This window comes from Drosophila virilis, chromosome 2, assembly GCF_030788295.1.
Source record: "Drosophila virilis strain 15010-1051.87 chromosome 2, Dvir_AGI_RSII-ME, whole genome shotgun sequence".
In the NCBI taxonomy this organism is placed as follows: domain Eukaryota; kingdom Metazoa; phylum Arthropoda; class Insecta; order Diptera; family Drosophilidae; genus Drosophila; species Drosophila virilis.
In genome coordinates, this window is record NC_091544.1 from 19,440,077 (window position 1) to 19,467,278 (window position 27,202).

At 41.5% G+C, this 27,202-nt stretch overlaps 2 protein-coding genes across 12 annotated transcripts in view; one reads left to right on the forward strand and one right to left on the reverse strand.

The window, feature by feature from the left end:
* Positions 1 to 560: 560 nt before the first annotated feature.
* Positions 561 to 27,202, reverse strand: part of Mhcl (Myosin heavy chain-like) — a 37,231-nt gene continuing 10,589 nt past the window's right edge. For 4 of the 11 annotated variants that reach the window (XM_032436731.2, XM_015171931.3, XM_015171937.3 and 1 more), the window contains 12 exons: positions 26,732 to 26,898; positions 25,766 to 26,673; positions 25,098 to 25,701; positions 24,838 to 25,032; positions 11,110 to 11,244; positions 10,822 to 11,049; positions 5,956 to 6,321; positions 5,617 to 5,895; positions 2,670 to 3,628; positions 2,219 to 2,602; positions 2,005 to 2,163; positions 561 to 1,513 (listed from right to left, as the gene is read on the reverse strand). In XM_032436731.2, coding sequence (XP_032292622.1) covers positions 1,306 to 1,513; positions 2,005 to 2,163; positions 2,219 to 2,602; positions 2,670 to 3,628; positions 5,617 to 5,895; positions 5,956 to 6,321; positions 10,822 to 11,049; positions 11,110 to 11,244; positions 24,838 to 25,032; positions 25,098 to 25,701; positions 25,766 to 26,673; positions 26,732 to 26,898 — 4,592 coding nt within the window. In that variant the 3' untranslated portion in view covers positions 561 to 1,305. Of the gene's footprint in view, positions 1,530 to 1,679; positions 2,164 to 2,218; positions 2,603 to 2,669; positions 3,629 to 3,721; positions 4,032 to 5,616; positions 5,896 to 5,955; positions 6,322 to 7,520; positions 9,294 to 10,821; positions 11,050 to 11,109; positions 11,245 to 13,496; positions 15,461 to 24,837; positions 25,033 to 25,097; positions 25,702 to 25,765; positions 26,674 to 26,731; positions 26,899 to 27,202 lie in introns of those variants that run through there. The other 7 variants (XM_032436740.2, XM_015171932.3, XM_070207626.1 and 4 more) reach the window with 7 other exon arrangements.
* On the forward strand, positions 21,191 to 22,761 carry sxe2 (sex-specific enzyme 2). The gene is made up of 3 exons (XM_002053321.4): positions 21,191 to 21,430; positions 21,512 to 21,761; positions 21,826 to 22,761. Exons 1-3 carry the CDS (start codon positions 21,391 to 21,393, stop codon positions 22,667 to 22,669), a joined length of 1,134 nt encoding a protein of 377 aa, XP_002053357.2. The 5' UTR covers positions 21,191 to 21,390; the 3' UTR covers positions 22,670 to 22,761.

The window sequence follows — 27,202 nt, forward strand, 5'->3', positions numbered from 1 at the left end:
GTAACGGACGGAATGGAGATATATTCGACCTCCATGATAAATGATAAGTCCATAGTCGAACAAATTGAAACACTATATTATATCAAATCATAGTAAAGATCGCTAGGGAGTTGACTTTTTGTATAAAAATACTTTTGTGGGGCTAAAGAACATTTTTTTAAAAGGATATCCTTACTTAAGCTAGATAAATTATTATATAACTCTATGGGTCTTATCGGTCGAAAAAATTACTGTGTATAGAGTGTTTTCCAAGATATATTCATAAAGATCAGCTCAGCCCGTAAGGAAAATGTCTACATGGCATACAATTTTTAACATGCCGAAGATATCCTTACTCTCTCGTTATAATATAAATATATTTTGACAATCAAAAGAATTAAATTCGAGTATTTAGTTTTAGTCAAACGGATAATTCCTAAATCTATTCCCACTACTATATTTGTAAAGGTAAAGGTTCCTATGCAAATTTAGAGTGTTACACAATAAATAAATATATATATATATTCCGCAACCTTAAGCCATACCATTTAATTTCAACGAAATCCATTCAAATAAAAATCTTGGTTTTTATAACAATATGTTTATTTGTTATTTTCAAATTTTGTGTTTTTTATATTTTATATGTGTATTTTTCTGATTAATTTAATTTTGCAAATGTTTTGTATACGAATATATAATATTCTTGATTCTTGATGAGTTATGTGAAAAATGTTGCTAATATTTTTTGACTATCGGATGCGTTTGTCATGAGAGCTGTATGTAAACTATTTATCATAGGTCTGTTGATATTTGTTTATATAAATGTATTAAGTATTGAATTTAGTTTAGTAAAACGTTTATTATTTCGCATATTATGCATACTTGTCTATGATTTTGAAACGCGTTTAACTAATTTCATTTAAGTTGGCTATAGGAAAATGGATTATATGCTATAGGTTTTTTTTTTTATAATTCATTTTTAAATATCAAACGTTAGTGTTTCTTTTCGAGAAGGATAAAACATGTTAATCACTTTTGTTCTTGTTTATAGGGACTGTCGCGCAAATTAAATTAACTACGATTCCATATGAATGGAAACTGCATTACATATTGTATTTTATTTATATATATTTATATATATGTAGCTATATTTCAATAATAAATAGTTAAACATATTGAACTAAACAGTAATCAAATAAAAATAAAAAAACAAAACTAATTAATATTACATAGAAAGAGAGAGAAGAGAGAGAGAGAGAGAGAGAGAGAGGGATAAAAAAACACGTACAGCTGCAGCTCCTGTGCATAGAGATGTTTCTAGGGTATTTAGCCAGCGGTTTCTAGTCCATTTTGCAGGATCTTTGTTGCTGCTGTTGCTGTTGCTGCTGTTGCGCTTGTTGTTGCTGTTGCTGTTGTTGTTGTTTTCTTAGCTGCGGATGCTGCAGATGTCGTGTCCGGTTTTTGGTCCGGTATGGCTTTAGCCGCCAGTGCCAGTTTATGTATGTGTGGCGACGACGGCGACGTCACTGTTATTCTACAATAAGAAAAAGCTAATGGTTTACACGCACACACACACACGCACATACGCACGCACACCAAGAGAGGGGGGCGCATTGTTTGTTGTTGTTTTTGGATGGGCATTTTGGAAGGCGGGATGTGTTTTTGTTTTTTTTTTTTTGCATAAACATATTTACAAAGCATTTTATGTTTTTTTTTTTTTTTGTTTCGTTTTTTCAATTTCGTTTGGCATTTGGTTGATGGCGGGAGGCGGCGTTTGTTTTGTTGATTTTTTGGGTCAGTTTCGGATGTGTGGTTGGCATGGTTTGTAGTTTGTAGTTTGCATGTATGAAGTAATTATGTTAATTAGAAAAGCCGGCAAAAACAGACCTTATAAGCTAAGTAGCTAGTTAGCTAACTAGTGATAGTTATACATATGCATATATAGGTATTATATCGAGCTAATGCGACTACGGTGCTTAGTGCTTGTGCTGCCTGCTGTTTGAGTTGACTTCGTTATCAGCGTACCTAGGGCTGTTGTCGTCCTTTTCGCAGATCAGCGTGCGTGTAGTGCTGGGTGGGATGGTGGGGCCGTTTAATGACTGCTGTGAGCTGCGTTTGACATGCACGGGTCGCAGTCGCTCTTCCAAATCACTGATGGAGCCCACAGAGCTGACGCTCTCCTCGCTGCAAATAATAAGCGATTAGTTTAGCTTTTTACTGAGCATATACACGTTCTTACCTCTCGCTAAGCTCCTCCTCGCCCTCCTCCTCCATGGCCTGCTGCAGATCCGCAATGCGTTGCAGCGCCAAGCGCAAGTCGTTCTTTAGCGCCGTGCCCTCAGATTCCATGACCTCCATTTTCTTTTCCAGATCCTTACGACGCGTCAGCGACTCTTGTTCACGGCTGGAGAGCGAATGATATTCCTCGCGCATGTCACGCAAACTCTTTTGAGATTTTTTGAGCACATCCTGTGACTGCATTTCCCGCAGCTTTGACTGGGTTACTTCGTTTTGCAACTTTTCCAGCGCTTCCTTATGCCGGCTCACCTGCACCTCGAGACGTGCACGTGTCGCCTGCTCCAGTTCCAGACGTGACTCCAGTTCCTTTGTGCGCATTTCCAAACTGTGTAAAATATAAAATGGTAAATCTTGAGTAACTGTTTTTTGATAAGAACTATTTATGAACTCACCGCTTGGACATGACAGCAATGGAGGGATCACCCAAGTTCTCCACATTGTCGAGTCTGTGCTGCAGCTCGGCCACCTGCTCTTTGAGATTGTTGCGCTCAGCTTCGAGTTCAGTGAGCTTAAATTCTGTTTCGGATACGTTGACTTGCTCTGCATTTAGCTGCTTGACGGTGGCGCTGTACTTCTTCATTAGCTCGCCCAGCTCCTCTTCGTTCTCCTCGATCTGTGCCTGCAGTTCGGCGCGATCGCGATGCGCTGCATTGGCCCGTTCCTCGGCATCGTTGCGCGCCCTATGCGACTCCTCGAACATGGCTTGCACCTCGGCCAGCTCCGCCTCGGCTGTCTGGCGCGCCTTCATGGCCAAAGTGCGCGCAGATTCCGCATCCTCCAACTGATTGCGTAGCTGCCTGATAAGTGTTTTGCCAGGCGTATCCGCTTTGAGTCGCTCCAGCTGCGTCTGAGCATCCTTCAGTAGCGCCTTGTACTTGCGCAAGTCACGACGCAGCTTTTGATTCAGCGCCTCCTCGGCATCACGATCCACACGATCGCGGTCCTCCATTGACGAGAGGCGTCTCTCTAGCTCGTGCTTTTCGCGTAGCAGCAGCGTGCGTTCCTCATGCTCTGTTTCCAGCTGACATTCAAGAGCCTTGATCTTCTTGTAGCCATTGCCACGCACCTCCTCCAGCTCCTCGTCGCGCTGCTGTGACTCGCGCCGCGCCTCTTTACGCATTGTCTCTAGGGTCATCTCCAGACGCAGCTTGGCCTGTTCCAGCAGCTGTATTTGCCCAGCCATTTCGTCGAGCTCCTCCTCCTGTTCCTTTGCGCGCCGCTCGGTTTCGTTCTTGGAGCGTCGCAGCTGCGCAAACTCCTCCTCAGTGCCACCGCCAAAGGTCATCTCCTCCAGCTCACGCTGCAGCGAGGCCAGCTTTTCCTCTTTCAGCTCTAGATCCAGACGTGTATCCTGCAAATGAAACATACAATTACAAATCCGATAAAAAACAGAGAAAGCCGCTCAATAGTTTTGACCCGTCCTGGTTCCACCAAATGTACGTACTTGAATCAACCGAGTTGCACATGTGGCGCTGATACTCATGGCTGTACTTGAGCACTGAGTAAATTGTTTCACATATGGATATGGAATTGGATATAAAAACAAAAAAAAAAAATCGGGGCACAGTTCTGTCCGGCCAGTTATCACGCGACCCGAGTCGAAATTCTACTTGTTATGATTATAATAATTATTATTATTGTTGTTGTTTTTTTATTATTATTTTTTCGTGGAACTGGTCGTTTGCAATAGATGTGCGTTTGTCTGTATGCACGTACTCCAGTTATCGCGGCTCGACGTCCATACAACCACTGGCCCGGCCACAGTCATCGCCAGCGATCGTCGATCGTCGCTGAAGAAAGTCACAAAGAGCAGAGACAGAAACTTGTGACGCAAACTGCCTCAGTACAGGCCGATAAAAACATGAGAACCCACAAAAGAAAAACCAGAACGAGCCGCTATCTTTGCCACAGCGAAGATTAAATACCCTTGCGAACATATGACTTTCGATATTGATATATGTAATAGATTTCTACTCTTCTTTAAAAATTGTCCACCAATTTGGCCTAAGTTTGAAATTAAGTATTACATCTCTCGAGGTGAAGCATGATATCTTGATATACTCTGAAAAATATCTTATATAGAAATCCGCTGATGTTGACAAGATTTGACAAATATGTGAGGCACATGAACGGAGCCATGCTTGGTCAAAATATATTAAAAAACAAAAAGGTTTTTGTTCTGGAAGAAACAACAATTCCTATGGCAGCTATATGATATAGTGGTCCTATGCCGCCGACTCCGACGACCAGCACATGTATATATTATGGGTTCGTAGGGGCCTGTTTTAATGCGTTTCGCTTTTCATGGCAAAATGGGAATACCCTCGTCAAGGGTATCAACAAAAACCACTCAGCTGAACTGGAGTCGCACTCAACTGAGCGCATCTAAGGAAAACCTTCTTAGAATACACGAGAAAGAGCATGCGGCAGGGAGTGTGTTGCGTGGAGCGTGTAGCAAGTTGCATGCATATGGTGTGGGCAGGTAGTTGAAAATTGCCATTGTATACACGCAGATGGTTTGTCAGTCAGTCGGGCAGACAGTCGGCCAGCGGCGTGGGTAAACAAGCCGAACGAGTTTTCAAAGAGGCAGGTCTTCAGATACTGCATATATCTGTATCTGCCGCAAAATGTTGAATGTGCCACTGCCACTGAAACTGGCACTGCCACTTGTTGTTGCCGGAGCTGATTATAAAACCGATTTGTTTGCTTGCCTGCCTGCGTTTTCATTCTGTCCTGCTCTCGACCACCAAATGTTGCCTATTATTTTTTGTTTGGCCTTTTTCAGCGATATTTTTTTCTAGCTAGAAGCGTGCTAAGCGTTCTGCAACATTGTCAACTGCTTAGCAACATATGTTGGCAACATTTATGTTGCATGCGCAACTAGAGATGGAAGCGTGAACTGGTGTACACATCAAGGCCATCACGTTATGTGCAATGTCCAAAATGAAACATTAATTGGAATTTTGAGCCCAATTTAAATTACGAATTAAATTGGACTGATATTGTAATAGATAATTGTTGTTCAATTAACCAGGTGTTTCACAAAAGATTGGTTGTCCACTTGGCTGAGCAACACAAAGTTTCTGCTTGTCGTGATTTAACTAATAGAGCTTGTCCGTGTACAGTGGTTGCTTGGTTAGTATAATTTCTATAAATATATATTCGTATGGTTTTTCTGTAATTTTTGAATATTAATTTGTTAAAAAATGTAATGCATTCAAGAATAACAAATAAAAGTTCCCAAATAGAAGTATATCTTGAAGAAAATAAAATGCTCAAATATTCGAGTCTTCACTCCACTGTAAATATATTATTATATATCTGTTTCGTCTTACTCACCGCCAGCGTTTGCTCGAGCGTAAATTTCTCAGCTTGGAGGACATCTTTTTCGCGTCCATACCGCTCTTTGGCCTGGCGTTCCTGGCGCGCTGCATCCTGCAGGGACTGACACTCGGCATCGAATTTGCGCTGCTTCTTCTCCAGCAAATTGTTGCGTGCATTTTGCTCCTCGAGCAGCATGCGCAAATCATTCATCTCGTTGGTCATCTTTTGTGCCTTGCGTTTCCATTGGCCCACAACCTGACGTTGTTCTTCAACTTCCTCGTAGGCATCGGATAGCTGCGAATGTGGGAAAGCTCAGATCAAGTTACTTTGAGAGCTACCGTTCAGATAACACACCTTCTTCTCCAATTGCTTTTTGAGCCCGACCAGCTGTTCCAGATCGTGCTCATGCTGCGTCTGTAGTCGCCGCTTGGTGAACTCCAGTTCCCTGGCCACGCGCTCGTACTTCAGCTTGTAAACACCACCGCTGCCTTCTTCGTGCTCGACGTCCTCATCCTCGGAGATGCCATTCAAGTCGGATTTTGCGCATATTAGCTCCATTTCCAGCTTTTCGCTCATCTCCTGTAGGTTCTTCACCTTGGTCTGATGCTCCCCGAGCTCCTTTTCAAGCTTCAGCCGTTCGGCAGTCTCCGCCTCCAGACGCTCGGTGGCAATATGCGCCGTGGAACGCTCCTCTGCCAGATCCACGGTCAGCTCGGATAACTGAAAATGAGAAGCGTGAAAAGAAATCAAACAATTTGGCATTACTATGTGTAAAATCGTACTTGTTTGCCAAAAATTCCTAATGTTCGACAGAAATTCGCGTGAAAAATCTTTGTTTTACGTGTTTCATATTGAACTCATTTCTTTGGCATATTTATAAACAGTTGGAATACATATTTATTTATCCTATCGGCATGCTAAGTTTAGCAATAGAGGCGTTGCGCAAATGACCTCAACCCATAGATTGTCAATGGAAATTTTTAAAAGTTCTTAAAGAAAAAATTAATTGTATTAATTTTGAGTACAATAATATTATTGTTAGCATTTTAATTCTCTGATAAGAAGCTGAAAAGTGATAAGATAAAATTCCGATTCCAATTTCCCTAAAATGCTTTTTCTGTTTTATAAGTTTATCAGTTTAAAAGTCAAGAAATGAATTTCACTTTAAAATATTCATAATGTAAATATGTTATATATGCATATCTATATATATATATATATATATAAATAATCAATGAGGTAAACAATATTATTTTGCTGTATTTCATCAATAGAATTTTTATTATTAAGCTTTAAGAAACTTGTAAAAGGTTAAACAGCCGGAGAAAGGTGCTATTGGATATTTATTTTAATCTAGGTGAAAAAAATGTATTTCACCGTCTAGAGTTAAAGGCGACATTATTTATCTACCATATATATGAAATCCATCTATTTTGATTCGATCATTGGAATACGGACTTCAAACGTAAATATGCATTAGAACATTTTTAAGTACTAATAAATTTTATTCAATAATCATGTCATCCTCTAAAAACAAGAAATGAATCTATGGAATATTCCCTCGCCAAGTCCCTCTAGTACTTAAAGAATTCATACGGCGTGATTCACGCATTATTTTGTTGTTATCCAGAAATAGATCGACCCGAGTATCTGAAGTGAAACGCTAACTTTAGCAACACCTCGACGTCGATGTCGGAGGATGCCGCTGTCAATGTCAGCGCCGGCGTTGCTGCATGGAATTGGAATTTTTCAACCATATGTTTACTTAAGAATCATTTATATTTATGTGCTCTAAACTGACAAGACATGGCCAGATCGGAGTCATCATTCGAAATGATGTCAACTGCCCACACATGCACAGAGGGAATTAAATAAGAAATCAAAAGACCGACAAGCTCAAGGTTAACAGCAGCAACTACCTCATCCAGCTGATTGTCATCCTCCTCACGTATGGTGCGATCGTCATCGTCATCATCTCCATTCATCGCTGTGGTGGCCACCGATGATTCTCTGGCCACGGAGTTGCCACGCGACGTTGGCGTGTGCGGCAGCTGTTTGGACAGCTGAAACGCCTTGGTCAATATGTTTTGGGCGGAACGTGTGCGCCCCACCGAGCCGCAGCGTTCCATGCTGTTGCGTTCACGCTGTCGCTCAATCAGCGAGATGGTATCGTAATCATCATAGTACACCGAGCTACCGCTGGGCGTGCTGCAGCGACTGCTGTAACCGCCCCCAACTCCATTTGTGGCGCTGGCGTTGCTGCTGCTGCTGTTGTGGCGTCGCGTGCGCCGTCCCATGGCTGTCCATTCCTCCTGCACGTGGTCGGTACGCTTGAGAAAGTTTTGTATCTTCTCGCTTAGGTAGGCGGAGGAGGTACGCGGATCCTCAAACGAGGGCGTCGGACGCAGCGTCTGATGCACCGGTTGCCGTTGGCAACCCAGAACAAACGACAGATTCGCATCAAACACCACTGGCGAACTCTCCAGCTGATGCATCTCATACGGATCCAAGCCGCTGCCCCTCGTGTAGCTCTGCGGAAATACGCGACGCGGCGGCGTTTCCAGGCGCGACGTGCGCGAAACACTGGACTGTGTCGAGCAGCGTGAGGATATTGAATAAGCTGGACTGGGCGAGCGTGTCAGCAGGCGCAATCGATCCATGGCAGCATCCCCAGATGCCCCTGTGCCTGTTGCCGTGCCTGAGCCTGTTGAAAGAGGCAGTTTCAGCGAGATCTCGTACTGGCTTTCAGTGTCCTTAGTCTGGTAATTACCCAGTCCGGACGTTGAAAGCGACTGCGAGCTGCTGCTGTGGCTTGTGGCACGTGACGTGTAGCTGTTGTGGTTGTTGTTGGTGTGGTGTGTGTTGCGTGTATTGGTGTTGCTGTGTCCATTGGTCAGCCCATGGACGGGACTCTGTTCGCGCTGCTTGGGCAGCAGGCGCAGCTGCTTGCGTGCCTGGCTGCTGGGCGGTTTGGGTGGCTTTAGTGTGCCCAGCGAGGAGCCACTGCCGCTTCCGCTGCTGTTGTTATTGTTTCTCGTAATACCATTCATGGCGGCCAATACGCGTGCAATAAAAGTGTCCTTCTCCTGCTCTGGTTCACACTCTAATTCGTTTTTAGATTCATCTTTGGCAGCTGGCGGAGCTGCAATGTCAGCACTGTCAGCAAGAGCTGCATCTACAGGCGCCAGCGGTGCCATTGTCGGGTAGGAAGGAGGGCTAGTTTGCGGGTTGGATGCGTGTTAATCAGGAGCAGGGGGTGAAAGGACCAGTAGTGGGTTAGTGGGCTTAATTGTGGTTTAGTTTTCGTTTTTGTTGAATCTGGATTTGTAGTGCCAATTCGTTAAATTCGTTTTTAGTTCGTTTTTAAATCGTTTTGTGATTTGGTTGTGTGTTTCGGTTCTGGGGGTAGGTTTGTGTGGTTTTACGTGCTGTCAAAAACTTGAGATCGCTTGCAAGCAAAAATTTAAATTTATCGCGAAAATGCTATTTATTTTGGCTTCAGCATCAAATTGCCAATATGCTTCGTTTCTTTTCCCCCTTTCTTACTTTTCTTTTGGCACCGATTTTTCTATCACACACACGCACGAAAACGTATCGGTTTCGGACTCAGATTTGCATACGAATTCGGATACGGATCTCGCGACACGGCACGGTACACGGTGTTGGGCGCCTCCGGCGTTCGCGTCGCGACGTTTGCTCAGCAACTAAGTGAATCTCTTGGGGAACGGCGGCCACTTGCGATGCGTGACCAGAAAAGCTCGCCGGGCAGCTGCTTTTTGGCAAACTGCTCTACACAGTCTGAGAGTGAGAGAGAGAGAGTCGGAGAGCGTCTGGCAAAAGAATTGCAACATGGACCGCCTCGATATTGACATAATCTCAGATATATATACTTATATATAAATATGTTTACATGTACAAATGTATTTAATAAGTCGAGACAACTGTTGATTTGCTCAACGTTTATATAAATGAATGACCAGCATGTGGATCGAAGTTGCAACACGAGTACACAGCAGCACAATTAAGTATTATTAATGATTTTTCGGAGCATTTAAAAATACATATACAACTCGCTATTCTTAAGTGCAGAGATACACCGATATACATATACATAAACATGCGTGCTTTTACATAAATACGTATCCCCAGTCAGTGTTCAATGGACTCACGCATTGCCCAGAAGCTATTTATATTTTACAATAAGCCAAACAAGAGGCGGAAATATCGCCAGATCGCAGTCTTAACTCAATCGTATCTATCACAGAAATGCACTCATTGCGAAAATTCTATTGGTCAAATACAATCCAGACGATTTTTTCAATGGCATTAAAGCATGCAAACACTTTCCATAAACTTCCCTTGATATTTAATACTGTGCAGAGCCAAATTTATAACAACTGCGCGCTTTATGAGTTTACATGAATAGTTATTAAGCTTATAAAATATACAATAAAACTCAAATCCCACGGTAAGTAAGCGTACAAATTTTTTACATTTTTTTTTTATTTATAAAAACTTGACCGTGATGCATTTTAAATTAATATTTAAATTAGGGTCAGGTCAGAAATATCCAAAATATATAGATTACTTCATTTAAATATATTAAAAATATTCTACAATATTAATTAATTGAAGTATACCATTTATATTCTGAATTGACGTATTCGCCCGCTAATATATAATTAATTTTGGCAAAAAAAAACTTCCTATAGTTCAGCTGTGCAAGCTGTACATTTTGTTGCCATTTAAAATAAAAAAATTGTTTAAATATTTTCATTTTAAATAAAGCAGAAGCCATACATCATTGTCGATCTGTCAGTGAAAATAGGGTATACAAAGAGCCCCAGATATTAAATCAATTTAACAGAGGCTAACTTAAAATCTGTTTTTAATTTTCATTAGAAAGCAGATAATATAAATAAATACAGAAATGTATAATAAACCCAAATTATATGAATTTTAGGAAAACTAGTTCCACTGTACAAATATCTGCATTCATACAGACATCATTCATAGCAGCAGCGAGCGGAACATAAAGCATCACTCTGCAAACTGTTTGCACCACAAGACTAGCCAAATCTTGGCGCCCCAGATAGTTGTCATTTCAACTAACGTGGGCAGCGCAGCCACATGTCATGTCATCTCCGGCTGCGCAATTTTAATTAAAGACTAGACGCAAAGACTTGCCTTGTCTGAGATATGGGTAGAAAAATGGCTTACCTTGGCTTCCAATTTTTGATTCTCGTTCTTGACTTCACTGCGATCATATTCGATCTTCTCCAGCTTGGCACGAAGCATGAGCAACTCCTCGTTGGCGATCTTTAACTGCTCCTCGGTACGGTGCACATTGAGCAGAGGCGTCACACGAACCAACAGACGCCACCAGGGCCAGTCGCGCACAGCCAAAAAGGCCTTTACATTGCGTTGAATGCAACGCACTGCCAGCTCCTGTAAGGCCAAGATTGTAGATCAGGCTTATTGGAAATCTCCTGGGGGGATTGAACTCACCTGAATACGCCGTTGCGACATCTTTTTGCGTGCCAAATAGCCACGACAAAACGCCTGCAACTGTATAATGCGATCCGAAAGCAACACATCGCGTTTGGCCTCCAGCTCATTGAGCACACCGGAACGGAAAAGTATCTGAAATATGATTAGAAGTATATAGGGTATGAAAATAAGAATTGATAATATTGAACTGAAATTACATTTTTTTTTGTACATAAAATCTAAATCCTTGATCTTAGGATATGTATAACTATGTGCTTTAGAAGATATCTAACACTTCATAAAGTCAGTATACAAATGCCTGTCTCTCTCTCTCTTAATGTCTGTTGTTTTCATGAAATGTTTATATTGTTAGTATCTTATTTGTGTGCTATAAATTTACTTATTTAAAAAAAAACATCGAATTTCTAAATCTTATATATTTATACTAGAATATACCCTATACACATATGTATCTAATTGATATTCGCATATCAAAGCAAAACAAAATTCTATATATGGATTCGGTACTTGACGCCTGCATGCCACATTTTGTGTATCTATCTTGTTACGTCTTGTATATCTACTCGGCTTTTTGTGCATTTTTTACATTTTAAACTTATTTACAACCTCTTTGTAATCGAACCTACTAAATAATATTAAAGAATTAAATTAATTGGTCTTGTAAGGAACTTCCAAATAAATGTATGATTTAATGACATTTTCTTATAGGTTTAATACAATATATAAAATTATCTTTATCCTATTTCGATAAACCGAATAATTTAACGAAATTTAGATAATTTTTTAAATATGTTCAATGATTTTTGAAACTAATTAATCTTTATAGATAAACTCTATCGAAATTTAATCTTTCTAACAAACATTTTCGTTCGACAGAAAGTTATGTTTATTAACAATTCAAGAAGTTAAGTTAAGTTTTTTTAAAAACTCAAGTGCCTTTTAATACGAAACGCAAGATTTTTATTCAATTTGGCATTAAGTGAAAATAACCATTTTTTCAGATGTTTACAGCTGCAATTTTCTCTATTGCTTATGAATAAAACAATAATATTAAAATGCGTTCATCAACAGAAATCCAATTTATACCCTAATTAGACTTGCAGTAGACAATGGCGAAATAAAGAATATAAAAAATGGATTTCCGACAGCCTTATACATAAAGTGAAGTTCTTAGCCCCATCCTCAGCTCAAATAGTCACAATTTTGTATGTGAAGTTTAAGCGCAGCTGCACTTACAAGAAGGCAACTTAAACAAATAAAGCAAAAATTAATCAATTCAAGGAAGTGAAGGTTAAGGTGTTCAAGGTGGCTGACAGCAGCAGAGGCAAAGAGCTGGACAAGAGCACAGCTCACCAATTTGCACACCTGTGCAGAATGCTAGGAACGTAATAAAAGATTTAACAAAACCAGTACGAGGGCTTTAGTTAGTAATGCCGGCCTCGAGGATACCCTGTAACTAGTCGAAAACTGCCGTTACAAACATTCGTACTTTACTTTAATATCATCACATCTATAAAAAATAACATTCTTAAACATATCTTCAAATTGTTTATACTCCAAAAAAACCTTAACATATAAAATTTGTTCAAACGAGACGAGCTCAGCATGCAATAAACATATATCGATCGACAGATCAATCTGCTCATTAATACCTACCAAGTACATATACACTTTATGGGATCAAAAAAACTTTCTTCTGGTTCTTACAAAATTTGCACAACACCATTATACCCGTTATTACCCATTACCCATACCCATGGGGTACAGGGTATAAAAATTCACCACTAAATAGAAAATAAAAAATAAACAAAAGCGTCAATTCCATTAGGCAGCCCGACTCTCTACAAACAAATGCAATCGAGCCAAAGTCGCGAGCCTCCATTGAGACTACAAATTAGTTAGCTGAAAGTCTTTGGATTTGGCTTGAGATTGGACGCACCTTTGCGGGGTGTGTCAACGGTGTTTCGCTGAATTTGCGACGTTTTTCGAGAAACTATTTCAAAATTTTAAATTATGCAGCGCACGTAGATCAAAAATGAAAGTAAACCAATGTGAAATTGCGACCAACCGGGAAAATGGGTGTGTATGTGCGGGTTTTACAACTGAGGTGAGGCGGCACAAGAGGCAACCACTAAAAAAAAACTACGAAAAACAAAAGCAACAAGTAGCCGAAACCAGGTGTTAAATAATATAAATACATAAATATAGAACAGAAGAGAAGCGGCAAAGAGGCTTGTTTTTGTTTTTTTTTTATAACAATATTTATTCCAGTTAATAGTTAAGAAATAGTTGTAACTAAAAGATATAGCCGGAGCGTATAGAGTGGTTAAGTTATGGTAGGGCCTTTGCTGGGGAGTCGCTAGCTAGTGCAGCTGCATAGTTACCTCTTTCATATAGGTGGGATAGATCTCCACCTGCGTTTGTATGCAGCGCACCGCCCGCACCTGCGCCACTTTAGTCGTGGTTGACGTCATCGTTGGAATCATATGGTTGCTATCCGTTTGGCATTTGGATCTGGCCTCAAACTTTTGCAATAGCTGAGCAATTTTGTTGGGCTTGCAGCAGCTTTTGGCCGGCTCTGTTTCAACTTCGCCCTCGCCCTCGCCCTCAGACTCGCACAGACTGCCAGTTGAATTGCTGGTGGAGTTGGATGCCGATGACAACACAGTGTTGCTTATGTGACCCGAGTCATCTGAGTCAGAGTTTGAGTTATGTTCAACAGCTTTTATTGGCTTATGTTGTGGCGGCGGCTGCTGCTGTTGCACCACTTTGACCAGCAGCTCTTGATTTTTATCTGAGGTCTCGCCCAGCTTGGGAGGTATTATCTTGCACGATTCTAGCTTGGGTTTGCCCACTTTCTCCTCGTTGGCATAGTGCAGCTTTTGTAGCTGCTGTTTCTTTTTATGTCGCAGCAGCTGCGTGTGCTCCTTACTCACGCCGCGACTGGGCCGTGGTTTGCCGGCATTTAGGCTCTCCACTTGACGCAGCAGGTCATGACCCTTGGCCAGGCACTTGACCAACAGCTCATCGCTGTGCGCATTCGGTGATCGATTGGCCGCCGCTTTCAATGTCGAATTGGCACGTCTGGGCGGCTTGGTCGCCAACTGGCGACGCTCCAGCGTTGAGTTGGCCCGCTTAGGCGGCAAAACAGAACCTGGTGGCGCCGGCAGCGGCTTCATTTTGGCTGCCGCATTGGCTCTGCTGCAGTTGCGACTGCTAAGTGTCAGCATGGATCTGGTGCGTTGCTGCTTTGGCTGCTGTTGTGGCAGTGTTTGCTGCGGTTTGCTCGTGCCATTGGTCTTCTCCAGGCAGCGCAGACTGGAGTGCTTGGATATGGGTATGCGGCTGCCGCTTAACTGTCTGATGTCGCACAACGAATTGTAGCGTTGTTTCGAGCTGGAGTCGCTACGGCGCAACAGCATCGAATTGGCCAATTCCGGCGTCTGGTAGATCTGTCGTCTGCTCGAAGCCATGCTCAGCGAACTATGTGATTTCGATAGCAGCTGGCGATCACTGAACTCAGCTGGCGGCGGTGGCAGTGTTAGCGTCAGTGGCAATGTCTGTTCCAGCTGCAAATCTAGGTCCTCCACTGGTGGATACTCCTGCAATATTTGATCGAAGCTCTGCAGCACCTCGTTCAGTTTGCTCTCATCGTGTGCGACCTTCTCCAGCTCCGCAAAGATCTCGTCTTCTAGCGATTGCTGTGTCAGATTCAGGCTCATGTGACTCTCCTCATCGCTGTCCACATAGCTGCAAACGCTGCCACTCAATGTTAGCAGCGGATTGCCACTGACTGTTGCACAGGTCGGCGAATCCGCTGTTGCTGCTGCTGCTGCCGTCGTGTTGGGCGTGTACTTGCCGCCCACACAGCCGCCGCTGTCCACTAGGCTGAGTGCGCTCATGGAGCGCGTGTGCTTGCTACCCTTGTAGTAGAGTTTTCCGCTCAGCTTGGGCGTTAGATTATCCTCGATTTTGTGACGTATGTGCGAGAAGAATTTTTTACCAGCGCCCAGGCCGTGTGCCTGTTTATGGGGCGTGGCAGCTGGCAACGGCGGTGTGCTACGCGCTTGTGACAGCTTTGATTTGACCGTGTGCTTGTACATAATAACAATAATTATTGTGAGTTATTGATGGCGATGATAGCGAATGATGATGATGATGATGATGATGATGCAAAGACTGACAACAAGTAAAAGTGCATATAATTTTTGCTGTTGTCGTTGCGAAATTTCCTTTCGATTGGCGGTCGCCGCTTGTGGCCACTTGACCAACAGCAGTGCCAACACTTTCACAGCTGCTGGGCGCTTGGCGCGTAATTCGTGTGTTGTTTTCTCTTTGAGCTCAACGGCGCAACTGAATTTCTTGCCGCGCCAGACGCAGCCAAACAGCCAGCAGACCAGCAGCAACAGCAACAGCAACAGCAACAAAACAGTCAATAGCCAAGTGCGCTGTGCATTCGAAAGTGGCTTATCAACAAACAGAGCCGTGGACATGGTCGCGGCTTACCGTAATTGGTGGCGGTCATGGTTAACCATATGGTGGGGTGAAGCGGCATGTCGGCGGCCCAGACATCGTACCTCTATGCAACGTGTTGCAGCTGCAGGTTCGATGCTAATAAGCAGCACCAACAAATCTGTTTTCGTTTGGTCGTCATATGCTCGATTTATAGTGTGCTCTCCTCATTAGCGATATTACAACAATTACACATACTCATCGCCATCATCATCATTATCATCAGCTTTAACATCATAATCAGCACAGTTTTGTATAACTAAAAGTGAAAAATCTCATGTATGTTTCCATTTGAACTTTTCATTGTCAGCAATTGGACTTCAGCGGGTATTAAATCAACCATAGTGCATATTCACATGCTTTAACGCTCGTCCGTGACAATGACAAATATTGATATATGTGCAGGTTCTATAGAATCTTCCCTTCCCTTGCCTGTGGTCAGTTGAAAAGGTTATTGCACTGCCCTAGGGCAGGCATGACTATAGCTTGCCCACGAAACTCAAAACATTTTGAACAAACACCAAAGAATCTTAAATATGACACCTTTTTTTAAGCAACTCTTTACTCTTACTACTCTTTAATTTAAGCAGATATAAATTCAATTAAAATTTTTCTAATTAAAATTTTTAATTATCTATATATAATATGCATCTAGTATTTCATATTAGTTTATTTTAGTTTCGTTTTAAGCTGGCTTAAGAATTTCTCGCTTTTTTTGATATAAAGTTTTTATCAAGAGAACAGTAATATTGTAACGAAACTTGAACCGTCGGAGACCTTGAAATAACATGGCCTTCCTAAGTCCTGATGCATTTGCCCAACTTCACAACCGCTCGAAAATGTCCTCGAACCTTATTCTTTTTAGGAACTATAAGAAATTTCCATTTAACGTTTTTTAGAATCTTGAACCATTCCATTGTCTTATTTTGTACATCATCAATTAAGTTTATCCTTTCACTTTCAATTGCATTACCCTATACTTTTTTCAGATATCGAAATTCTCACGCCTTTAGCCCTTTAGTAATAAACAAATAAATCTTATGGAAAGAGCGCTTCGATGATCAGTGCCGATTGGCGATTGTCAAAGTGATGAAGTACGATATCTTCATATCTGAACCACATTCGATATCAAGTGGATGATTTATAGAACCTTGTGGCTCTTCCTTATTACAATGTCCACGGTCTGTACTGGCAATGGAGTCAATTATTAATTATTCAAATTAAAATTGCTCGCCGCATTAACTTATCAAATTGCGTACACCTCGGAAGCGAACAAGAGCAGAGCTTAACGGCAGTTGTGTACCTTAACAAGAGTCTCGCATAATATTCAATTGGTTTAAAAAAGAAACACGTCTTGTAACCAATTAAACGAACTGCAGCTTGGAGAAACGCATATAGGCAGCTTCCTGGTTATTGTTATTTCATAATTAATCGAAAACTAGTTTATATAGAGTTAGCCTAAAGGGCCAATTGGCCTGGTTTAGATTAATGCGTAAATTGATTAAGGTCACGCCCCTTTTGCTTCCCAAAAAATGGGCGGCAGGCGCTTGCATGTCAATGCGCTAATGAAGTTTTCGTGTTTTCTCGCTTCGAGCCAATTTGAAAACCTTTTTCACTGGACTTAAGCCCCATTGACAGAACCCGCTTCCATATATTATGCAAGTTATAAGCTGCACACAGAAACACAAACCGCGATTCATTTCTAATGAAAGCGAACGCTGGGAAATTTCACTTTAAACGTTTGCATGGAAAAAATATTAATGTGCATTGGACAAATGTGGTTGTTGTTGTTGTCTGCGATCGTCGAGTTGTCTGCAGGTTGCAGCGGGTCGCGCAGCTCGACAAACGCAACGTCATTTTTTGGTGAAAGTCAAACGACGCACGCGGCTGGATTGGATTGGGTTGGGCACAGTTTCGGAGTTGGATTTGAAATTGAATTTGGTTTCGGAATGGTACGTACACTGCGTGCGCTGCGTCCGATGAGCCACAGACTGCTGCCCATTCCATAGATTAGCAATATCAAACGCCAAATATCGTCTGCCGCATGCCGCTGGCCGCAAAGCTGCACAAAGATGTTAAGCAAATAATCGCTGTGGATGTTGCCGTTGCCGTTGCCATTGCCATTGGTGTCGCTATCTCCAAGCCAGCTGCTAAATCTGGCACTCTCGTTGCCATTCGATAAGCACATGTCTTTGGATTTGTCCGGACACATTTTGCGTCGATGAAATAATTTGCCTGCCTCGCTGCAGCGTTCTCCATTTGTGGAAACCAACTGAGCATCAGACATAATCAGTATAAGAAGCTGGGCCCATAGCTCGACAAGCCAACGACAGACACACACAATAACAACAGTAGCTCGGAATTCTATACCACAATGGAGGCGGGAGCTTCACAGATGAACTTGACCGTGAAAGTTGTCAGCGTCATCGCAACAGAGCACAGAAACCCAAGAAGAGAAAAAAAGTGGACTTGCAACAAGTGACGTCAAAAGTTTGCTTATTACGAACAGTTTTTGTAGGCACCTACCGGCATTAAGCAGGGATTCACAGTTGCATGAGAACAGGAAATCAAAAACCAACCAAGCAGCCAACCGAGCGCATGCCAGAGCCCTAGTAAGTAATACCTTTAAGAAGCATCGAGAGTTACACACATGCCCAGCAGTTTAGAACCAATTTACGACAGTTCAGAATCGCAGAGAAGAGTGAAATTTAACAAACCAAATAAAAACAAACAAGCAAACAGTTCAATTTTGATAGAAAGTGAAAGCTAAGAAAGGAAACAAAAAAAACTATAATAAGAAGTATCAAATGTGATAATCTGTTGCAAATTAGTATTCTTTAAATTGTGCTAAATATTTGACAATCAGGAAATGTCTATGACTCAACGTCTACTTTATTTTTGGTGATTTTTCAGAGCGTTAACTTCGATATAAACATTGTTAATTCGAAATTTATATGCAGAACTAAACAAATCACTTTTGTTATGGTTTTTTAAAAGTCATATAATGAAAACATCTAAAATTTTAAAATATGGTAAAATATGCTAGCTTCCTTAGTTTTTTGGAGATAACATTTAAAATAATAAATTACAGGAGAAAAATGAAAAGTTATGTAGTAAACGTGATTTAAGTAAATGCATATACATTTTCTTAATCCATCACAAATTTTAGGAATTTTTCGAATTTATTATATGGGAGTGTCTATTTCTATTGTCTGACAAATTAGCCTTTCCAATCTGATTTAGATTTGTTGTTTACTAATATAATATTGCAACTGGTCTTTCAAGTCTATCATGTGATATACTATTGGGTTCAAAGTTTTATAAAGCTTCTAGCTTCAGGAACACCGCCTAAAAAACCAGTAAGATAAACCGTAAATAGGAAGTTTATTCATAATTAAAAGCAAGTTTCATTCAAAATGTGATGCGTGCTGTGTTTTTCACTTTCAAATTGATTTGAATCAATAATTGTGGGTTTACCTACGCTTGTTTATACTTTTCAGTTAATTAATAAGAGGGCAAAAGCTCCTACAAAAATCTGTTAAGGAAGCCATTAACTTACATTACATATAAATTGCAAATCAGATTGTAAACACTAGTATCAAATATTTAATGCGCCTACTAAAACATTTACCCAAGTGATTTGTATGATAGTAGAACAAAGCTTATGAGATTCATTTCATCTAGAATCATTTAATCTAAAAGAATGCATAAACCTTTTGCTCTTTCCCCTAAGATGTATACTTGTTTTCCTTAATATCAAAATCTCTAAACAGTGTAAGAGTATGAGGCATACTGGCGATTAACGAGTAGATACCTTGTACGACTGGCGTGACACAGTGCACTTGGGCTAAGGAATACATTCGTTAACTGCACAAGGTTTTATTGACTTGTAATGTGGTTTAAGCTGAAGTTTATTTTAGATGCGTGTGCACTCTATAAGCCCAGTACACACCCACTTTCGAAAATATTCAATATGCCTTTAAGCAGCTTAACAAAACAATATGATCGATACTGTACAGGTTTCATCTCGCGTAATAAGCATGCATTATTTGCTTTAATACGTAAATCCTGTCAATAAACTTTGTAACATGTCTCAACCGACACATGTCTTGGCACGCACGAGTTGAACGATCTGTTATATGTTTATAAAAATTAACAACAATAATAGTAAAAGAGGAAGAGCGACAAATGTTTAAGTCAAACATTTTAATGTCGCTGTCATAAAAAGAAACCAAGTCTCACACTTATGCTACGACCTGAGAGATCCGCTAAATGGTTTGGAAAACAACGATATGAAATTATTGCTGAACCTGAACCTTAAATACGTGTAAATACATGTGCTCATAGCTCATAGCTCATATCTCATAGATGTGATGAAACGTCAACTCTCCAAACTCACACAGTTTTCTACGTAAATGAGTCTGAAAGCCCTGCTGATCGAGGCGGGCCAGTGGCAACTGTTAGTAGCAGGTTGTAGCGAGAGATCAACGACTTGGTTCACGATCTGTTTTTGTATGCATAATTACTTAGTTTGGCCGTTTAACAGCATTCTTGGCTCGAATTTGCGTATGAAACATGACACAGCCAAAATTCAAATGCGGCTTGATAGTATTTGAAAGGCGCTACAGCAACAAGGCGCCAGACAGGCTGGCAAATTATTTATGCTCGGATTGAACCATTGATAAAAAAATATGCTCATAATATACCATGCTTAAGCACATGATTAAGAATTTGTAAATAAAAGCGAGGTACACAATTGCACCTGTGTTTGCACTAATTAAATTAGTTATGGATGCCATGACTAATGATTCAAATTCACACTCAAATTACCTAACATTTTGAAAATGACCAGATAATTGGCCAATTATATGTGGACAACTTACATAAGAAAGTCTTATGTTAATAATCGTAAGGCGATGAAAACTAGAAACCTGAATAAAACATATTTAAAAGTCAAATATATGCGTGTATCTATAAATATATATATATATATATAGACTTGTTAATATATATAATTATGCAACGCATAAATGAATTTCGTTAGCCAGGCTAATGAACCAACATTTCCCCTTGGCCGTAGACAGTGAAAGCCTACTGACCCACACCAATGCCAGGCCGTGAATTGTGAGCTGCTAAACTTAGGATTGGAACGCCAAAAAGAAATCGTCAGCCAGAATGAACAACCGTCTAAAATAACTTAGGCTCAAGCAACGGAAGTGGCTAGGGTCCAGTTGGCAGCTAATTGAACATGACAAGCCAAGTATTTGCTTGCACTTACTTAGCTGCATCTGCAATTGTTGTTAACTGCATACTGTTGCTACTGTTGCAGCAGCAGCAACTGCTCAATCTCAACAAGTTTGCAGCTTAAATGGGCGCTTGTCATGACAGTGACCGAGCTGTGGAGCTATCGCTGACAGACGACCAGCCAACAAGCCGGCTGGCCGGCCGGCCGGCGCCCTCGTCCAGTGCATGCGATTGAGCTGTCGTCCTCAGCACGCTCTGCGCTTTTAGCTTTATAAAACACTATATATAATGGTATTTAACACAGCGTCCGTTTAGAATTTAGCAATACTTTAGCTCAGAACTTGTAACGCGTCGGAGCTGTCGGTTGTCGTGCTCAGAAAAATTCGCTGCTGTGAGATCTTTTTAGTGAGCTGTGCTGAATAAAAGTGGCTTTTAATTGACGCTTTGTCGCGAGTTTTTGGAACTTGATTTGGTTCTTAATTTAATTTTATTTTATTTCATTTTTTATTTATTGCTTTCAATATGCACTTGTTGTTTTTGTTGCTGCTGTTGCCAGCTGGAAGTAAGTGTGCCAGTGAAGTGTTTCTTTCAGGTGTAATCTGTAATCTGTGATATATTTTTATTGCTGTTGTTGCTGTTTTAGAAGTGGCCGCTGGCCAAAGGCAGTTTGCTTATGAGCGCGGCAAGTGTGAAATTTCAATAACCACCGTTTTAGAGGGCTTGGTCCAAACAAGCCTGAAAAGGCTGACCAATTCGGCAAGGCCCAGATCTCAAGCCAGCCTTTTGCAATATGATCTCTATACGCCGTATAATCCACAAGAGCGCCAGCTGCTGCGTCCGGGTGATGTGAATATGCTAAAGAATTCGTTTTTCAACGGCAAATGGCCAGTCAGGTGGGTTGAGTAAGAAATATAATGGATCCCTTATAATGATTTGACAAAATCTGAATATTCACAGAGTCTCCATACACGGCTGGACGGGCAAAAGCAACACCTGCTACAATGCGGCTATCAAGGATGCGTATTTGTGGCGTGGCAACTTCAATGTCATCATCGTGGACTGGAGCCGCCAGGCAATGGACATTAACTACTATCGTGTGTCGAAGCAACTACAATCGATTGCAGCCAGTATTGCCAAATTTCTGCGCTTCCTGCACGACAACACGGGCGTGCCCTACGAGCAAATCTATTTGGTGGGCCACAGTGCGGGCAGTCATGTCGCCGGCCTAACTGGCAAACAGCTGCGACCCGCACGCCTGGGCGCCATATTTGCGCTAGATCCAGCGGGTCTCACACAGCTTAGGCTGGGACCTGAGGAGCGACTGGCACCCACTGACGCCATTTATGTGGAGTCTATACACACAGATCTAAAGCTGCTGGGTAATCCACAGGGCAATCAACTCAGTCAGGCCGCCATCTTTCCCAACTGGGGCCGCGGACAGCCGCAATGTCCAAATGCCACGGCCACCGAGTTTGACTTTGCCTGTGATCATTTTGCGGCCGTCTACTACTTTGCCGAGTCTGTGCGCCAGCCCAATATCTTTGGTGCGCTCCGCTGTAGCTCACTTCAGAGCATACTAACAGCCACATGTGGCTGCAACAGCAACGGCAAATACACCAGTGAAGTGTATTGTGCCGCCGATGCATATATGGGCGGTGAGCCGGCTGTGCCCAAGGCAGGTGTCTATTACCTCAGCACATTGGAGCAGCCGCCATTCGGCATTATCGATGGTCTAGTTCGCATACGACCTCCAAAGCCGTCAACTATTTTGAACACAAGAACATATCGAAGGCTTCTATAAGATGCAGCCAAAACAGAGGCGAATAACCAAAAAGTAATCTATGAACTTAGTGTACATCTATATATATATATAAAGGAGTTTGTCCTGACTGACTGATTGGTGATTAACGCTCAGCCTAAATGGTGTGGGCTGAAATTTGTGCAGAAGCTTCCTTTTGGGCCGCAAATGAGCACTAGACCGGGTTTTAAAATTTCGAAATGCAAATAAGTCAAAATTTGTATCAACATCATTCAACCGGAATGCTGTCATATGAATATTTGTGCCTTGCTATCGAAATGTTACATCCTGCTTAACTTAGGTGTCTATTTTGGGAGTCGCAAACGGGTTCCTGTTAGCAAAATTATATTTTCCTGTCTTTTATTATAAATAAAGTAAATGTATTTAAAAAAGAAAAAGCTAGTTGTTCTTACATTACGGAAGTCCTACTTTTTAAATGAGACTGCGTTTTATGCGTGGCTCTACTGAGCTCTTGGCAAGAAATATTTTATAACAATCCTTTTTATATAAATCAATCGGTAGATAGAAAAATGGGTCTATATGCATACGTATATATTCACGATTTTCATAGTGAAAAGCATTTTTAAAAATCAACTGCTTTGAAGAATAAGCCGCGCCCCACCTTGAACCACCGTTTTGGAATGTAGATACAAAAACGCGTATGGTCTGAGTATTTTGCACATTTGCAGGAGATCGAGAAAGTTTTGTTAAAACCTCTACGATTGTAATTCGATCAGCTTCATTATATGGAAAACGGTATATCTTATATACTTTTAATCGATATTAGATAAGAATTAATAAAAACGTTTATGGTATGGTATTTAGCACATTTGCAAAATTCAATGGTACCAGCAAATTCTATTATGATTTCCTTGTTTCCAGTTCGATGTTAATGCAATTTGTTTAAAACGCTTATCGGTGCCTATTATGATAATGTGGCATACATTTATTTATAACTATTTATTATACATATTATACCAACACTTCGTATAACTTTATTTTGAAGCTATACAATGAAAACTCATTGCAGAATTATAAAAACCAAAATGCGTCAGTATTAAAGATAGCATGAGCTAGGCCTAGAGCTATTTAACCTTCTTTGAATGTAGTTTTGCTTATAATACATAAAAACTGGTTAGCCATTGATTCGGTAAAACAAATAATTGTTGGGATTCCAAAACATTGCCGTTTGGGGCTTTATACACAATTGCAAAAAGTTGAAGAAAATACTATATACACACATCGTTTTAAATGCATTTGAAGTTAGTATTCGGATCATTTAAAAGTGCGGCTCAAACTGGTTTTAATTCGATTGATTAACTGTCGGGCCATAAGCTACACGTATGTAATTAAATTTGAACTTTATAACAAGTACAAATTATTTATTTTATTATTTTAAAGACTAAAATAATGTATGCAATAAACAAACAAAAAAGTTTGCATCTGTATGTCGAGGAATAAATACCCTTACAATAACTGTAGCTAAGGGCACTTTTTAAAATTGTATATTAATGTTGATCATTGTTTGTTTGCAATGGTTCGGAAAGTAAAGATTTAATACTTTGTTTCCATTAAGAAGAGGATTTTTTAGAGGTTGTACTACATAAATATTAAATTAAACAGGGCAGAATTAACAAACAGTATATTTTCAGAGCAACGTGCAAGGCTGCAAAACTACATTTTTTAAGGTAGACAGACGCACAAATAACTTGTGCAATCAGTTAGTTTCACAATTCACCGATTACTTTAAACTCCAATTTGATTTTTAATAGAATTTAAGAATGTATTAAAATAAAGCACATACCTACTATTTGTGTCAATGGAGTACCATAACCTTCCAATATTTACATGTGCTTAAGGATAATGTATATTTCATTGGGAGCAACATTTTGGCCTGTCTGAGCCATTAAGAGCAGAAGCCACTGATAATTATCGAACCCATTATAGTTCGATATAGGTTCTCGTATTAAGATTATTAAATCGTGTTGGATAGCTCTGCCTTTTCTCCGAATATCGATTATCATCTGATTTTTGAGTAACCTATATAAATCTATTTCATTCCCCTTATTTTTATACGCACCACCTTTTTTTTCCTTTTTGATTTCCTAGTTTGAGTCTTATTTGCAAAACCAGTTTATTTCGGTATATAATGTATTTAAAATTCAACTCACCTGACTTGGTCCGATACGATAGCTGGCAACGTCCATTTCATTGACGGCGAGTATTTGCTCTACGCTAATATCTTTGTTGCTCGCCAGATCGCCGGCTAACAGACCAAAGCGACGCACAAACTCAAGCAATGGCACAGATTCGGGAAAGCCCAAACGATGCAAACGAGCCGCCTCCAAGACTTGCGAGCCACGTAGCTGAGAGCAAATGGAGTACAACGTCAGCACGCATTTTGAGAATTGATCGCTTCTCGTTGTCTCACCTGACTCCTTAACAGTGGCACATTGACCAATTCCTCCTCGGTAGCTGCTTGGCCAAGAGCTGAGCTGGGTGAGCCATTCGCCGTATACTTGGCATGTTTGCCCGCATTGTGCTGCAGCAGATAGCAGTGCACAAAGTGGGTACCTGTGCGACGTAACGTGTCGATGATGCCGTCTACGGTGAACTTCACCTGCAGCATAATTGAATTGCGTTTGACACCCGCCGTAGTGAAGGAGCGGCGTATGCTGGAAACGCGACGCAATGACTGTGTGCCTTCCAGACCCGCGAAGGAACCGCAAAAGACCATGGCACCGGAGCCGCGCGTCAATGAGCCAATGTACAGACGATTGATCTCCTCCCGACTGCTGTCCTGCAGCAGCGACACCGCATTTCGTATGCCAGGATGCTCGCGGCTGTGTCGAACCCAGCCATCGACGGCGTACAGCACCGGGTTGGTGCCCTGCAGATGATGCAACACAAACTGACGCTGTCCGGCGCATTTGCGCAACAATGTGTGGTGCTCACGATCGCCGTAATGAGAGAACAAACGCTCTAGGAATGTGTCGTCATTCGAGTTGGGATAGATGGCCTCCTCGTCCAATAGCCTGCAAATTGAACATTAAGATTGATCAATATGAGATAGATAGGAATACTAATAGAAGTTCCTACCAAAGCAAACCACGACGATCGTGCTCGCGCAAATCCCGTTGTGAGGAGCGGACCACATGATTCTGTGGTGCCTTGTCAATTAGAGATATTAGCGGACCTGGATGGCACTCGGAGGCATGATCCATTTCAATCTCCACCAGCTCTTGGGCATAGCGATCACGTGGCGCTACCAATGTTGTGTGGTGGAAAAGCATTTGCAGGCGTTCCTGCAGATAGTTGTGACGCAGATCGGCTAGCGTGGCGCCCAGCTGCTGACCACAACTGGCTGGATTCTGGAAGCCCGGCGTATCGATCAGCATAATCGAAGCAATAGTATGTGCTGATGTGCAGATCTGGCGATTAATGAGAGCTACCACAGCGGCCAGGGCCTCCGAGTAGAGGCCAATGACGAGCGCTTCAAGGCATTCCCAGGCCCATTCTTGACCGCCATCTGAGGTAGGCGACTTGGAGGGACTTAAACTGCCGCCCGCATTAGGCTGCGTCAGACCAAACGCAGCTGCCGATAAATCCTCCAGATTGACTCCCAACAGGCTAGCCGCTTTGCGCGCTGCTGTCGGATTGGCAAACTGAGTTCGTGCCGTTGAGCCGGTGCCCATTCTTGTAATGCCCGCAATACCCAGATGATAAATGGCTGCCAGTATGCTCCAAATTCCCCGCACGGCCTTTGCATCAATGTTGAGTGTCTCGAATGCCTGCACCGTACGCAAAAAGTCATTCGCCGCCCGATGGCGATCCTCCAGTCGCTGAGAGAGCGATATAAACGGATGACTGTCTTCAGATGAAATGTTCTCCAAGTGCAGTTCCTTCTGCAGCAGCCCTGCGGCGCCCGCCAACAGTCGCGTCATAATATGAAAGCTGTGCTCGTGCGACAGCCGGCGTCCCGCACGTTGACGCTCCGGCAGAAGAACCTGTAGCCATTTTGACGCATGAGCAATGCAGTCTAGTTGAGATGTTAACTCGGCTTACCTGTAACGAGGCTGATGCTATTTGCCCGGTCTGATCGAAATCCAGGCTGAGTAGCTGCGTCATACGCGTCGCATTTGTATTGAGACATGTTCTCGTATTACCAAACGCCTCCAGAATTGTGCACAGGGCACTCACTTTTTCCGCATTGATAAAATTATTGTATGCACCTGTACAATGAAAGAAAGTAAATATTAGTTAGTGGAGTAAATAAAACGTGGCAGAGACGTTGAGAATAATTAACTATATTATAACAATGTTTATTCTTCCAGATACGGAAAATAGCACAACGATCAGAAGAGCTTCAAATAGAAAATATTTTATATTCAAGAATAAGTCATTTATAACTCATTACATTGCTACAAGTAAAAGGGTACATAGCGAAATTTCCTTGTAATACCATTAATTCTGGCAATATTAATCTTTGAAAATCATAATTTGCTTAAAGGCTGTCAAGAAAACGGAAAAATCAAA